This window comes from Benincasa hispida, chromosome 12, assembly GCF_027475165.1.
Source record: "Benincasa hispida cultivar pf3 chromosome 12, pf3_genome.v1.1, whole genome shotgun sequence".
Taxonomy (NCBI): Eukaryota; Viridiplantae; Streptophyta; class Magnoliopsida; order Cucurbitales; family Cucurbitaceae; genus Benincasa; species Benincasa hispida.
This window is the reverse complement of record NC_143489.1, coordinates 24,777,001-24,790,195: the sequence shown is the minus strand read 5'-3', so window position 1 is coordinate 24,790,195 and position 13,195 is coordinate 24,777,001. Positions and strand designations below refer to the sequence as shown.

The window sequence follows — 13,195 nt, the reverse complement described above, 5'->3', positions numbered from 1 at the left end:
TATTTATAATACATATCTGTAATCACTAAAATCTTATAAAATTAAATTCTTACGTACCAAATATCTATAATATCTACTACAAACTTTGTAAAAAAACATTCTCAAAAGAAAAATATAAAGAATTCACAGATTCATCAATTATAAAAGAAATATATATTTTTTATTAATATATATGTAATATGAATTGAGTCATATCAACCCAATTTTTTTTATTCAACGAAAATAAAACTAACCAAATCCCATTCGTATAGTTTGGATTGGATAATCCGAAATGTTTGGGTTGTCAGGTCATTTGAACACCTAGAGATGTCCATGGGGTGGGGGCGAGGCCGAGATGTCATTCTACATCCCGTCCCCCGCTCCCTATTTCATTAAATTTTCCACGTGGATCGGGATAGGATTCCCGTGGGAAATCGCATGGATCTTCCCCGCGGGAAATTTTTCTTACTTTTTTGCCAATTAATTTAAATGAGCAAATTTTTAGTAGAAAGAAATAAATATAAATCAAATTATTCACATATATAATCTAAATTTAAATATTTAATTTAAACCTATTCATTTTCTTTCCCAATAAAAAATCAATTTTGAAATTTAAATGTAATATTTATATAATAATAATAATAATATAATATTAGATAACTATACTAAATAAATATTTAGAAACTAACTGGATAGAGGCAAATCTCCCCCACTTCTTCTCACATTCCCCGTCTAATCACATTCCCCGTCTAATCGAGGAATCTCCACTCGTGTGGAGCAGCCGGAAAATTGGACATGTCTATGAACACTTTGGCTATCACTTTTAGAAGGTGAAGGACAAAAATGTAATTTAACAAATAAGAAAATAAAATAAAATTACAATTAGAGGTTGCCCTAATTTCTGAGTTTGATTTCGTCTCCTTCGCCTCTCTCCGTTGTTATACCCTCTGCTATTATCTCTGAGATTCAATCCTTCAGCTCTTAATCTCTGATTCATTGTATCTCCATTGCACCGCCACCCACTCTCCCGGTACTCCATTTTCCAGCCTCACTGAGCGGCGGCTCTCACATTCAAGCTTTAGCCGACACCACACTGTCCCCTCAACATCTTATCCGCCCTCGTCTCTCACCATCTCAGGTTTCTACCTCTCGTCTTATTGGGTTATATAATTTCTTTGGTTTGCGATTCATACTGGGGACGATTCGTTTTGGGTTCATGATTTCTGCAAGTTTTCTTTTCTGTGGTGTTCTGTTTTTCTTTTGATAATCGTGATTACTTGACTGGAGTATTTTTGTTATAGTCTTCATTCCAATTTGATTTGGTATGAAGGTGAATTCATGCCTTATGGCCTGAAACAAAACGAGGGTTGACTTTTATTTTTCCTCTTAAATTTGATCCGTCTCAATTTTTTACTATATTTTGTTCTATGACTTTTTTCCTGTTAATTTGCGACGTATAGTTAGTTTGTTTTTACTGAATAATTCGTCTCGAATTTCTGCGCTTTGAACGTATTTCTAATTCTGGTGGATTAGGTAATTAAAAGAGCTAGCCTTTGAAGGGTTGTTTTTTAAGTCCATTCTCAAATTGCAAGTGAATATTGTTTTTTGACAAGTGATACTGGGGAGGAATGCTGTTCACCTCATCCTTTCTGCAAGTTTGATATTTTGGGGCGTTCCATTTTCATTTTAGAATGTATTTTGGTAAATGTCTATATTCTGAAGTTATACATGTGTATCCTACCTTATTATGAGACGTTTAAAAGTTCAAGGAATAATCTTCTCACTGGGGATTTTATTATAGCTTCGTTTACTTTACTTTTCCCTTTTTACCGTAGGAGGGTGGGAATGGAGATTTATGCCTTCAATTGTGCCGCCTTCTGTGTAGATGGGTTTCTAAATCCATTTTAATCTTTCACTCAGATATCACTCGTATGTCGATGTATAATGGTAGTTCTTTGGGCGTTTGCAGGGTGGACATCAGCAAAATTCCATAATGCAGTCTACTGAAGTCCCCATTTCCATGGAAGTGGAAGCAGTTTCAAGTAAAACAGCAACTGAAGTTGGCACCTTGCCACCAAAACCAAAGTTTGATCCTCTAAAGCCTCATGAGATGAATGATGGCCGCGTTCAGTTCCGAAAAGTATCTGTTCCTCCACATCGTTATTCCCCTCTCAAGAAAGCATGGATGGAGATCTACACCCCTATATATGATCAGATGAAAATTGACGTCCGTATGAACCTCAAGGCTCGTAAAGTTGAACTGAAAACAAGAGCAGACACACCTGACATCAGTAACTTGCAAAAGTGTGCAGATTTTGTTCACGCCTTCATGCTCGGTTTTGATGTAATCGATGCCATTGCACTCTTACGAGTGGATGAACTCTACGTAGAATCTTTTGAGATCAAAGATGTTAAGACGCTTCGAGGCGAGCATTTGTCCCGTGCCATAGGCAGACTGTCTGGTAAAGCTGGTAAAACAAAGTTTGCCATTGAAAATGCTACAAAGACGAGGATAGTTATTGCAGACACCAAGATTCACATATTAGGATCCTTTGCCAACATCAAGATTGCTAGAGATTCTCTTTGCAGCCTCATTTTAGGTTCTCCAGCTGGAAAAGTTTATTCAAAATTAAGAGCAGTTACAGCCAGATTGGCAGAAAGGTTTTGATCTTTTATTATTTTTGCATACTGGTCATTTGAGTAAGAGTGAAAATTTATTGAGATGCTTGCGCATTGAAGTTTTGTCCTATATACTAATTATTAATCAATTCACGTTCTCTTAATGGGTATAAGGTGATTGATATTTAGAATGGTATGTTGATTGAAGTAACTTCGATATCTTTTTAGACTTTAGAGCCTATTAAAAAGAGTGTGTAACATTTTGCTTCAATTTATTAGCTTTGCTTGACGACAACTAGGTTTCCAATTAGTTTTTTCTTTAGTTGGCTTGAATTTCAATACTGCATATGCATAGATAATGCTTTGACTTGCTGTACGTAATAAGAACTACTTGGAGGCTTCTATACTTGTATTACATTGTATTTTCACTTTCTTTTTTCCTTCTTCTTTCATTAGACTATGATTGTGAAGCATTTTATGGTAATATGTGGCAGTCCTGCGTCGTTCGGTTCATTCTTCGCTATCAAACTTTCTCACGTTATGAAATATTTCTTCCCTTGCACAAGTACCTGAGGTAGTGTTTAATTTCTCAAAGTCACCACACGTAAGATTGTTCCAAATTATGAACTCTTAACTTTAGAGTTCCTATGATTGAATCACAAAAAAAGAACAAGAATGTCATCGTATTAATGTAGATAGTAACTAGTAATTGTCTTGAAGTGTTTCTTTATCATACTTGCATATCTTGTATTTGGACATCCCAGTCCACCAGCTTCTAGTCCAATATGTTATGAAAACAAAAGAGAAAAACTAGATAATTATTCGAAGGTAGTCTTGAGAGTAAAGATAAACAAAAAATACGAGACCATTAAGTTGTTGAAAATGGTGTTTTTCACTCTCCTTTTTATAAAAGATCAACCAAAAGTGATCTTGATATTTGGGGCGGGGGGCGGGGAGAACTCCAATGCAAGAAACAATAAGTAATGAAAATGAGTTTTTTAGTTGTGAGGCTCACAATGAGTTTGAGAACTTTTTCGATCAAATAATAAGTAGGGTCAACAACTTCACTCTTTCAATTTCTACCCTTTGAGACGAACATGCCCTTAATATTAAAAAAACTTTGGTCTAATATAAATTAACCTAGAAAATTGTAAAAGCCACCTCTAAATTATACATTTTGCTTCACTTACACCATCCATTTGATTGATCACCTTTATAAACTTACACAATTTTACAACTAATCCTTTGATCTTGCAAAATGGACAAGTCACTTCTAACTATAAGGTTTACTATATCTATAAAAGTATTAAGGAAAATATCAATTTATACTCTTGAACTTTGGATATTTTATCAAATTAACCTAAACTAATAATTATATCAATTTATACCCTTGAACTTTGGGTATTTTATCAAATTAACCTAAACTAATAATTATATCAATTTAAACCATGAATTTTGGGAGTTGTATCAATTTAAACCCCAAAACCAATAATTATATCAATTTAAACATGAACTATTATAACGTATCAATTTAAACCATAAACTTTCATAATTGTATTAATTTAAACCCTCCATTATGTTTGATTTGGATACACTTATGAAAATTCGGGGTTTAAATTAATATATTTATGAAAGTTTAAGGTTTAAATTGATATACTTATGAGAGTTCATGGTTTAAATTGATACAATTATTAGTTTGGAGTTTAAATTGATACAACCCTCAAACTTTAGAGTTTAAATTGATAAAATTTTTAGTTTAAGGTTTAAATTGATACCACTCCCAAAGTTGGGTATAAATTGATATCTTGCTCTTACAAGTTAAACTAGCTTTTAATGCCATAAAATAAAACCTGAAAACTATAATATTAACCATTAAAAAAAAAAACTTTACTTTTGAAATCAATGTTAAGTTGTTATCTAAATTTAAGACGACCAAAAATTGATACAAAGATTTTGAGTTTGATTGGAATAACACTTTATATGTCACGAGTAGTTTGTGTATTTTGCAATATTTTAGGATTTAATTGTAATAATATTATAAAATTAAGAGTGATTAATAAAATAAAAAGTTGAAGAATGTGATTGTATCAATCTTTCAAGTTTGAATGCACTCAACCATTTATATTATTATTATTATTTTTGAAAAAAAATCAATAAATCAACATTATCTTCTCAATTTCATGTTTGTTATCATCAAATGGAGTTTCAAGAATTTATATGGTGTCAACCTATGAAATATGAATCTAGGACTTAACCCCACTGTTCTGCTTCACGTTCAACCATAGTCACATAATGCATAAAGAATATCTCTAAAAGACAGCTCAAGTAATTTATGATACAAACTCTACAACCTTTATAGTTTGAATGCATAAAAATTACACATAAATGATGTACAAATCCTATGGTATGTTCCCCATGGTCCAAAATATATCAAACAAATCTGACTATCTGCTCCACATTTTCATAATACACCTCCCAACCCCATGTACTCGAAAACATTGTAATTAAAATCTTTCAATGATACGAGGTAAACGGTTTGAACATTGGCCCAAGAATTCATTCATTACCCATTCCTTAACCATATGACTCGAAACAAATGACAGATACCATTGGAACGATACCGCAATTGGCGATGAACTTGCCCCACATAGGTTGACTCATTGCAAGAATCAATCTTCAACGCTAGAAGAGTTCTCCAGATCTCATGACTTGCACCCAACAAGCATCTCGTCTTTCTATGGACGTTCATATAACCGCTGGCTCTTACGTGTTTAAGATAAGACACTTGGTTCTACCTTCTATAAGAAGTATGTAAGTTGTTGCTTTTTTCTTGAACCTCCCTCACCATACAAATCATTCCATTGCTTCAACTCATTCATAACTGATCCCTCAGAAGCAAAACTTGCAGCAACCTGCAATACATTACACATAAAGTTCGATATCAACAAATTATTATTGTTTCAGAATCGATATCTGCTCGAAGCAGCCAAAGAGATTCCAGAAAAGCTGCCTAATAGAAATGGATTAGTCACATCCTCCCATCTAGATTGTGTTTTTTGAACCCATATACTTCATTCAAAAATGACCTCTTCGACATAGAACAACGCCCATGAGATATGGGTTTAATCTTATGAACTAAATATATAAACAAACTAGCTACACGACACGAGCCATGAAGAAGTCATGGTAAATGAAGTCTACTTGCATCTCAAAATTAAGCGAAATATATATATTCACCTGATTTTTGGCCTGCCTCATATCATCCATATTTAGGGGCCTCAGAATGATCGCCTGTTCCTCTTTTTCTGCCTCTTTCGTACCTGTGACTTCTTCTGAATTATTTTCCTTTTCCTTCTTCTCGTTCTCGGTCTCGGTCTCCTTCTCCTTCTCCTTTTCCTTCTCCTTCTCCTCCTGCTTCTCCTTCTCCTCCCCCTCCCCCTCCCCCTCCTCCTTCTGCTTCTGCTTCTCCTTTTCCTTTGTCTCTCTCTTCTTCTTTTCCTATAGAAGATGGAAGTTACAGAAATTTATTTGTAGAACTTTGATGATAAAGCATTTCATATTATACAATTAAGGATGAGATGGAGGAATAGCTTTAATGAAAGTTACCAAATCCTTCAATCTCTCTTGTTGCAAGAGCTCCCGAACAGGCCGATAAGCTGCAGTCACACACAAATTCTGTTGCCAGAAGTGAAGGTCATGAGCTGATCAATGGAACTAAGCAATTAATTCATGCAGTATCATTAGACAAATTAGAGGATGCACCTTGAGATCACTTCCACTGTATCCTTCTGTCATAGTTGCAAGCTCCTTGAAATCAAGATCTTCAGCCTTCTCCTTCGATAGAAGAGTTCTTAATATCAATTCCCTGCTCTCCACTGATGGAAGACCGACCATAATTCTGTTTCAATAGAATATATTTAAGGATTAGAAAATGAGTTTCCTAAGAAGTTTTTGTCGAAAATTAATACTTCTCTAATCCATTTTATTGATGAGCTCATTCAGTTTTGGCAAAGATAATGGGTTGCATAACCCCTCGCCAATTATACAACTCAAAAAGAGATCACTTGTGACTATAAGCGAAGTAGATCAGTACAGTAAAGAAAAGTAACAACCTCCTTTGAACAGTATTTACTCTATAGGTTGTACAATGTCCTTAAGTTCTTTAGAACTCAAGAACACAATTACAACCTATAGAATAGATCCTATTCAAGTGAGATCGTAACGGTATCCTTAAGTTCTAAGAAAAGGAAAGTAGAAATACTTAATGAAAATAAAAACCAGGCTAAGGATAAATATCATATTCTTACCTGCGTTCAAATCGCCGAATGATTGCTTCATCGAGATCAAATGGCCTGTTGGTCGCAGCAAGAACTAGGATTCGTTCATCATTCCTAGTCAGCAGTCCATCCCAGTGTGACATGAATTCATTTTTAATCTTCCGCATGGCCTCGTGCTCTCCGACTCTAGTCCTCTGGCCGAGCATGCTATCGACTTCATCGACAAAAATAATTGTAGGTGAGACTTTTGCTGCGAGCGTAAACAATGCACGGACATTCTTTTCATCTTCCCCAAACCATTTAGAAGTGATTGTGGACATTGAAACATTGATGAAACTTGCTCCGGCTTCATTAGCGATGGCCTTTGCCAGCATTGTCTTTCCCGTTCCAGGAGGACCAAAAAGCAGGATGCCCCTGCAAGGTTTAAGAAGCCCACCTTTAAAGAGGTCTGGTCGTCGAAGAGGAAGCATGACTAATTCCTGTAAGGACTCTTTGATATCATCCATAGCACCAATGTCCACAAATGTCACCCCAATTTCATTTGCAGGGATAACTTCGGGTCTTATACGCTTTTCAAATTCGTTGTCGGGAGGAATTTCCTGTCAGAAGTAAAGGAAATATTAAAAGGATGAAAAAGAATACTCACAACTAACAAAGTTGAAACCTCAATTCCAAACACTAGAACCAACAAGGACATGAATTCATAAAACACACATGAAAAAACAACACATGATCCTTTAAAAATGTACTTCAGATATCAAACAAAGGTAATTAGTAATTAGATTACCAAGAACTTATAAAATTTGTGATCATTTTGAGACACAATCTAGGTACCTATGGTTTTCAAACATTTTAGTTGATGAACCAAACAAATGCAATCCATGAGGTAAAGAATGAACTGTAAGGTGTTAAGAAGTCAGAAATCGAATCAAACACTGTCTAAGTTCCACCTTTATCAAAGACTCCAACTTACAGGTGCTTTTTGTGGAGGCACATTTTCAACATCTTTTTTCACTATAGGAACAGATTTCTCTGCCTCACTTCTGTGTTCTGCAGCTGGATTTTCGGATTTAGATTCAGTCTTTGCCCCAACAGCTTCGTCCCTCTGGGCTTCCTGCAAAAGTTAGATTTTTCAAAATCACATACATAAGATGTACAAAGAGGCATGCTTCTTTAAGCAAAATCTTGAAACATAAATCGAACCTTCGATGATTCTGCATTCGTTTCAAGCTTTAGAGTGTCTTTTCCTTCATTATTTCCTTCCTGGAATATACTCAACCCATGGGATAAACTGCTCCAGAACCAAATTTTTATTAATATAGGCATCATTCATGGGTGCTTTATTATTATTTTTCTATCTCACTTCTCTTATTGTTTAGGGGGGATTGGTGGGGATATTAAACCCTAGCAAGAAATGTGGTGCATACCTCTTGGAAGATATCAGAAGTTTTCCATTTCGGTATTCTGGATCCCCGTTGTTCATCAAATGATAGGATATCGCCGACACGACAATTTCTTCAATATAATTACTGAGAATCATGGTGTCTGCATGGCAGATTGAACCAAGATCATCACATTCAAGATCATTTGCAGCAAGTACTTCAGCGATGTGGTTTTTATTATCTTGGAACTGAATCATCTTCATGTCCTCTTCCAATTGAGCTTTCCAGCTGACAAGATGGTTCTCATCTTCAGGGGGTCGAATTTCAACACTATACCGGAATAAATCGGTCAGTCTGTCGTCAACGTCGCCGCAATCATTTTCCACATCTACCATTCGAGAACCAAGTACTAAAACTGATCCTGAGAGCTTGTTCAGAAATTTATGGAACAGATTGTACATCCTCTGTGACTGAAGGAGAAGTCTCTCAACATCTCTCAGATACAAAATTATGGAACTAGTTTCTGATACCGACACCAAGACCTGTAAGATTCAAACGGTTAGACAAATTTTCAGACCATTACAAGCTGTAATAAAATAAGGTTTCTATCAATATCAAACAACTCATACGTCATTACCTTATAAAGTGACTGAAGAAAAAGTTTCTCATCAAAACACCAACTATTTGTGCGCTTGGCAGAAGCTGAAAAAGATAATCAGAAATTATGATTCAATGCTTCTTTAACCATTATTATATGTTCTTTCATCAATGCAACAAAATAAAACATAATTGGACTGAAACGAAAAAGAGCCAAATATGTCGTGGTGAATTGGCGACACTGATTTGGTTTGGCAAAACTAAAGCAACAAAGTAGTAATACATTTGCATGGATATATTATCAAAGAAAAAGGAGTAGTTAAAAATTTTCATTTCACTTTTTTTTTTTTTGGATTTAACCTGGGTTTGTTGAAGCATAGTTTGATGAAATACTACTGATGTCAGACGCAGCAGATGCATTTCTCCGAAGTTTTGGAAGATTAGACGAGCCATCAGTGCATCTGCACATAAAGAAAAAAGATCCCAGCTAGAAATTAAAACATAGTGTGCAACTAGTGATTGTCCAATAAAATTACAGCTTTACTCAATCATATCGCAAATAAATAAAGATGAACTACCTTGATTGAATGTCGGTAGTACTGCTTTGCCTTCTTAGGTTTCCTATAAAAGAAAATGGAACGAGAATATGATGAAAGAAGTGATGATTTATAACTACAAAATCTTTTGTTGAACATCAAAAGAACAACAATGAAGGGATATTATGTTGTCCAATCTTAATTGATATTATAAATCAATCAGAGTAACCTTAAAAACAGCCATTGTTGATAAGTAATCTATGTATATTTGAATAAGGAGAATGAAGAACTCAAGAATTTTGCTAAATTATTAAAATTAGCCAACGAACTAAAAATAGTGAGATTATTTATCAGGTGCGAAGTGAAAATGGTATGAGATCTCAAGTATTCAAAGAAAGAACTATTTTTGGATAAGACAGAATAAACTTGTCAACTGAATGAGGAACGTTTGTCTTGGAGATGGAAAACATATGTTTTCTTACCCCTAGTATTTCCACTTGAAGGAAGAATCGTGAAAGAACCCCAAATGCTAGACATTCGCTCAAATGTCACCTCAGAGATCGACCTCTTGAATGACTGCAATATTAATCCAACATATTAGGAACAACTCCTTTCCTTGGCCTCCTCAATCAACATGTCTATGTTTAATTCAAGTGATCTAAAAGACTATTTTATAACTTCTTGAGAAAGTAAAGGTACTCACATCAGATTGTCGCTAAATAACTATTAACCTAGTTGAAGTTTTCAGAACTTGCATTCTAAAAACATGACAATCACCTATATTATACGAAAATGGTAACATTTTAATTCTCACTGATGGCAGTTAGAACTTACAGATTCTTTCTTGGGACAACCATATTTGCTCTGCATCTGTAGAAAATTTAACATTGCTGATGTAAGTCTCATTATGTCAAAATAAAACTGAAAAGATGAACTTAAAAGTATAGAAAAGATACCTTTAAAGAAAAGTCAGAAACGTCTAACAACAGCAACTTCGACTCGAAGTGATGCGCCAGAGCCTTGGCAAGCATCTGCTGGTAAAGTTCTTTATGAAAAGGAAAAAAAAAAAATACAACCAGATTACATTATATGCTGCGCCCTGAAAAAGTATTGTTCGCGACAGGGTACTCAAGGTAGAAGCATCATAATTCATACCTGTTGGTCCTGAAAGCAAAATAGCCCGACTTGCTGGTGAAAGATTTCTAGTGTGCTTGGAGATGTCGCAGTGCTTCAAATGAACATATGCAGCACTCATCAAAAGCACCCGCGTCCTCTCGCTGTGATAATCATCAGAGTAGAACATGAAAATATGACGAGGAATATGAATTCAAGGAATAAAACTATGGGTATGTAATAATGGAACTGTCATGGATAGAAGAACCATAGAAAATTCTCACAATCTATAATTTTCACAATGATGGCATGATTAAGTTCTAAACAGTGAAAAAAAAATCAAGGTTTTTTAAATCCATGGGAATAAAAACACTTTAAGCTACAAAGATTCTCTTTTCATAATTGGTACAAGGACTTAGCTAAAAGACTGCAAAAACCATGAGATTGTTGAAAACTTATGGATAAAAAGGAAGAAAAGAACAAGGAAGCTCAATAGAATCCAAAAGCATAAACTAAAAAGTAAATATAAATTGACATCAAAGTAGATTTTTTTCTTGTACTTCTAACGAACTACTTCATTGTATTGATTTACTTTCATAATTTTTCTTATCGTTCACTAAGGATGAAAAAAACAGAATAACAATTGTGGTTGAAATAATAGTGTACACACATGAAGCATTAAAATTTAAAAGAGTTTCAACAACATAAGCTCAACACAGACAAAAATGGATGCTTCAACTTGGACCATGAAAACCCTTAATCAAAATGTTCTACAAATAGGCAAAGCATAGACATAATCATCTTTAAGCTCATCGTCACCTCCTCCATTAACCAAGTGTATAAGAATCCAATCCTCAGTAAACACCATCAAATCCCACGTTGCTGCCTACCGCATCGGTTTAAACGAAGTTTTACCATAACGTCTAATTTCTTGGAACCAGTATGTAACAAAGATTCCATGCTTTGATGGATTAATACAAACAGGGTGACATCTGGAAGGGGCCACAAGTAACAACTATTTGTAGGATCAACTATAAACAATCTGGCTTAAACCAAAATCTGAAAGCAAGAAAAACTTCCCAGCCAACCTGCTGACTAACAAGAAAAGGAAAGATGTTTAAAAGATCAAAGAAGAAAGAATCATATGATTACCTTAGATAATAAGGAAACTCATCAAAAGTTACATTGCTGTTTTTGCCATCAAGCAGCTGCCTGATCAGCTCCTGTTCAATCTTTTGCCCTGTAATCTCATCAGAAGAGCCATTCCCTCCAACCCATTTCCCAACAGCTTGTCCAGAGCTCAATCCAAGGCCTACCCCAACTCCAACCCCAACACCCAAAGCAGATAGAAAAATGTGCTTCTGTTCCATAACTACCAAAAACAACACACCTCCAAAACAAAATTTCCTTTTCTCCTTTTCCCAAACAAATTGAAAAACTCAAAGAGAGAAAAAAACAAAACCTCACCTACAAATCCGATCCTGAATCACCTTCAAACCCAAAAACAACAACAAACCCACCATCTATTTGCTACCTGATGATGATCCATTGAAAGAAGCAGCAAAAAATCTGGGTTGAATATCCCTTGAAAGGGGAAGAATCGTGGGGATTCAGAAGGGTATTTGCAGAAAGAAGGAAAAAGAAAGAGGGAATCAAGGGAATGTGTTGGTGGGATTTTTTTATTTTTTTATTTTTTATTTTTTGGGTTTTTTTGAAAGAAAAACAGAGAAAATATTGGATTGTGAATCCGGAGACGACGCTGGTCGGAGGGTGTTGACAGGTTATGAGTTAAGAGAGCTATATATAGCATGGGCTGTCCTGTAATGGTGGACGTTAAAAATTTTCCCTTCCCAATTTACAAAGACCAAAATAGGCAAAAAAGGCTTACTTTGCTAAGCTTCTTTTGACTTCCTTATGGCATTTCATTGCCTTCAATCCAACCCCTTCACCATTAAAAGCCAACCCTGCAACTTTTTCTCCCTCTTTTCCCATTTCCTCAATTAAAAAGCATTCATATATATACATATATATATAAAAGAAGACTGTTGTTCTTGCGTCTTTTCTCTTTCTCCTTGTGCCATTTTTTTTTTCTGTGTGCATAATATTTGCCTAGCCACCAAGTCTTTGGAAAAAGCAAGAGTAAAAAAGTCTATTGGAAAGTTTACATTGTCCAAAAGATTTACCTTTCTCCATTCTTTTCCCCTAAAAAGTTGAATCTTTTTTGAGCTGCACACACCACATGTCTCTTTTCTTGTTTTCACATTTGGTTATTTTTGTTTGGTTTTAATCTTGATGGGTTAACTTTTATTATCATAGGTTCAATGCTAATTCTAAACTTGTACTACTAGATTTTTTACTTTTTTTTGGTAAATAATTATTACTTTTATTTTATTTAACGTATAAATATGATCATTGTGTCAATTCGGACATAGTTTAGTGGATAAGATACTATTTATCACCTTAAAAGTTGATGGTTAAATCTCTCAACCCATTAATTATCGAACTAAAAAAAGAAAAAAAAGAATATTATATGTTGTACATTACATACTTGATTGTTATTATAAGTGTTAAATAATCATCCAATTTAAAAGTTTTAGTCGGTAAGTCAAGATAGATTCAATATATCAATACTTAGTGGTGGATATATATTGCACATATGTTGCTTTTCAATTTTTTTAGTTTTCAAACTTTT

The 13,195-nt window shown here is 34.6% G+C and overlaps 2 protein-coding genes across 4 annotated transcripts; one reads left to right on the top strand and one right to left on the bottom strand.

Moving 5' to 3' along the window:
* The first annotated feature begins 811 nt into the window (after positions 1-811).
* On the top strand, positions 812-2,786 carry LOC120067108 (uncharacterized). 2 transcript variants are annotated; one of them, XM_039018523.2, is made up of 2 exons: positions 812-1,117; positions 1,949-2,786. In XM_039018523.2, exon 2 carries the CDS (start codon positions 1,973-1,975, stop codon positions 2,645-2,647), a length of 675 nt encoding a protein of 224 aa, XP_038874451.1. In that variant the 5' UTR covers positions 812-1,117; positions 1,949-1,972; the 3' UTR covers positions 2,648-2,786. The 2 variants fall into 2 exon arrangements, with proteins under 2 accessions (XP_038874451.1, XP_090164292.1); XM_090308166.1 differs by having other exon boundaries at positions 883-1,117; positions 1,815-2,786.
* Positions 2,787-4,902: 2,116 nt separating this feature from the next.
* On the bottom strand, positions 4,903-12,505 carry LOC120067105 (P-loop containing nucleoside triphosphate hydrolases superfamily protein). Of its 2 annotated transcripts, XM_039018520.2 has the most exons (17): positions 11,971-12,493; positions 11,656-11,875; positions 10,546-10,667; positions 10,347-10,435; positions 10,225-10,260; positions 9,873-9,966; positions 9,433-9,475; positions 9,215-9,315; positions 8,895-8,959; positions 8,303-8,799; positions 8,079-8,166; positions 7,849-7,989; positions 6,906-7,474; positions 6,361-6,496; positions 6,205-6,273; positions 5,836-6,096; positions 4,903-5,510 (listed from the first exon to the last, which is right to left on the bottom strand). In XM_039018520.2, exons 2-17 carry the CDS (start codon positions 11,871-11,873, stop codon positions 5,397-5,399), a joined length of 2,643 nt encoding a protein of 880 aa, XP_038874448.1. In that variant the 5' UTR covers positions 11,874-11,875; positions 11,971-12,493; the 3' UTR covers positions 4,903-5,396. The 2 variants fall into 2 exon arrangements, with proteins under 2 accessions (XP_038874448.1, XP_038874447.1); XM_039018519.2 differs by having other exon boundaries at positions 11,656-12,505.
* Positions 12,506-13,195: the final 690 nt, after the last annotated feature.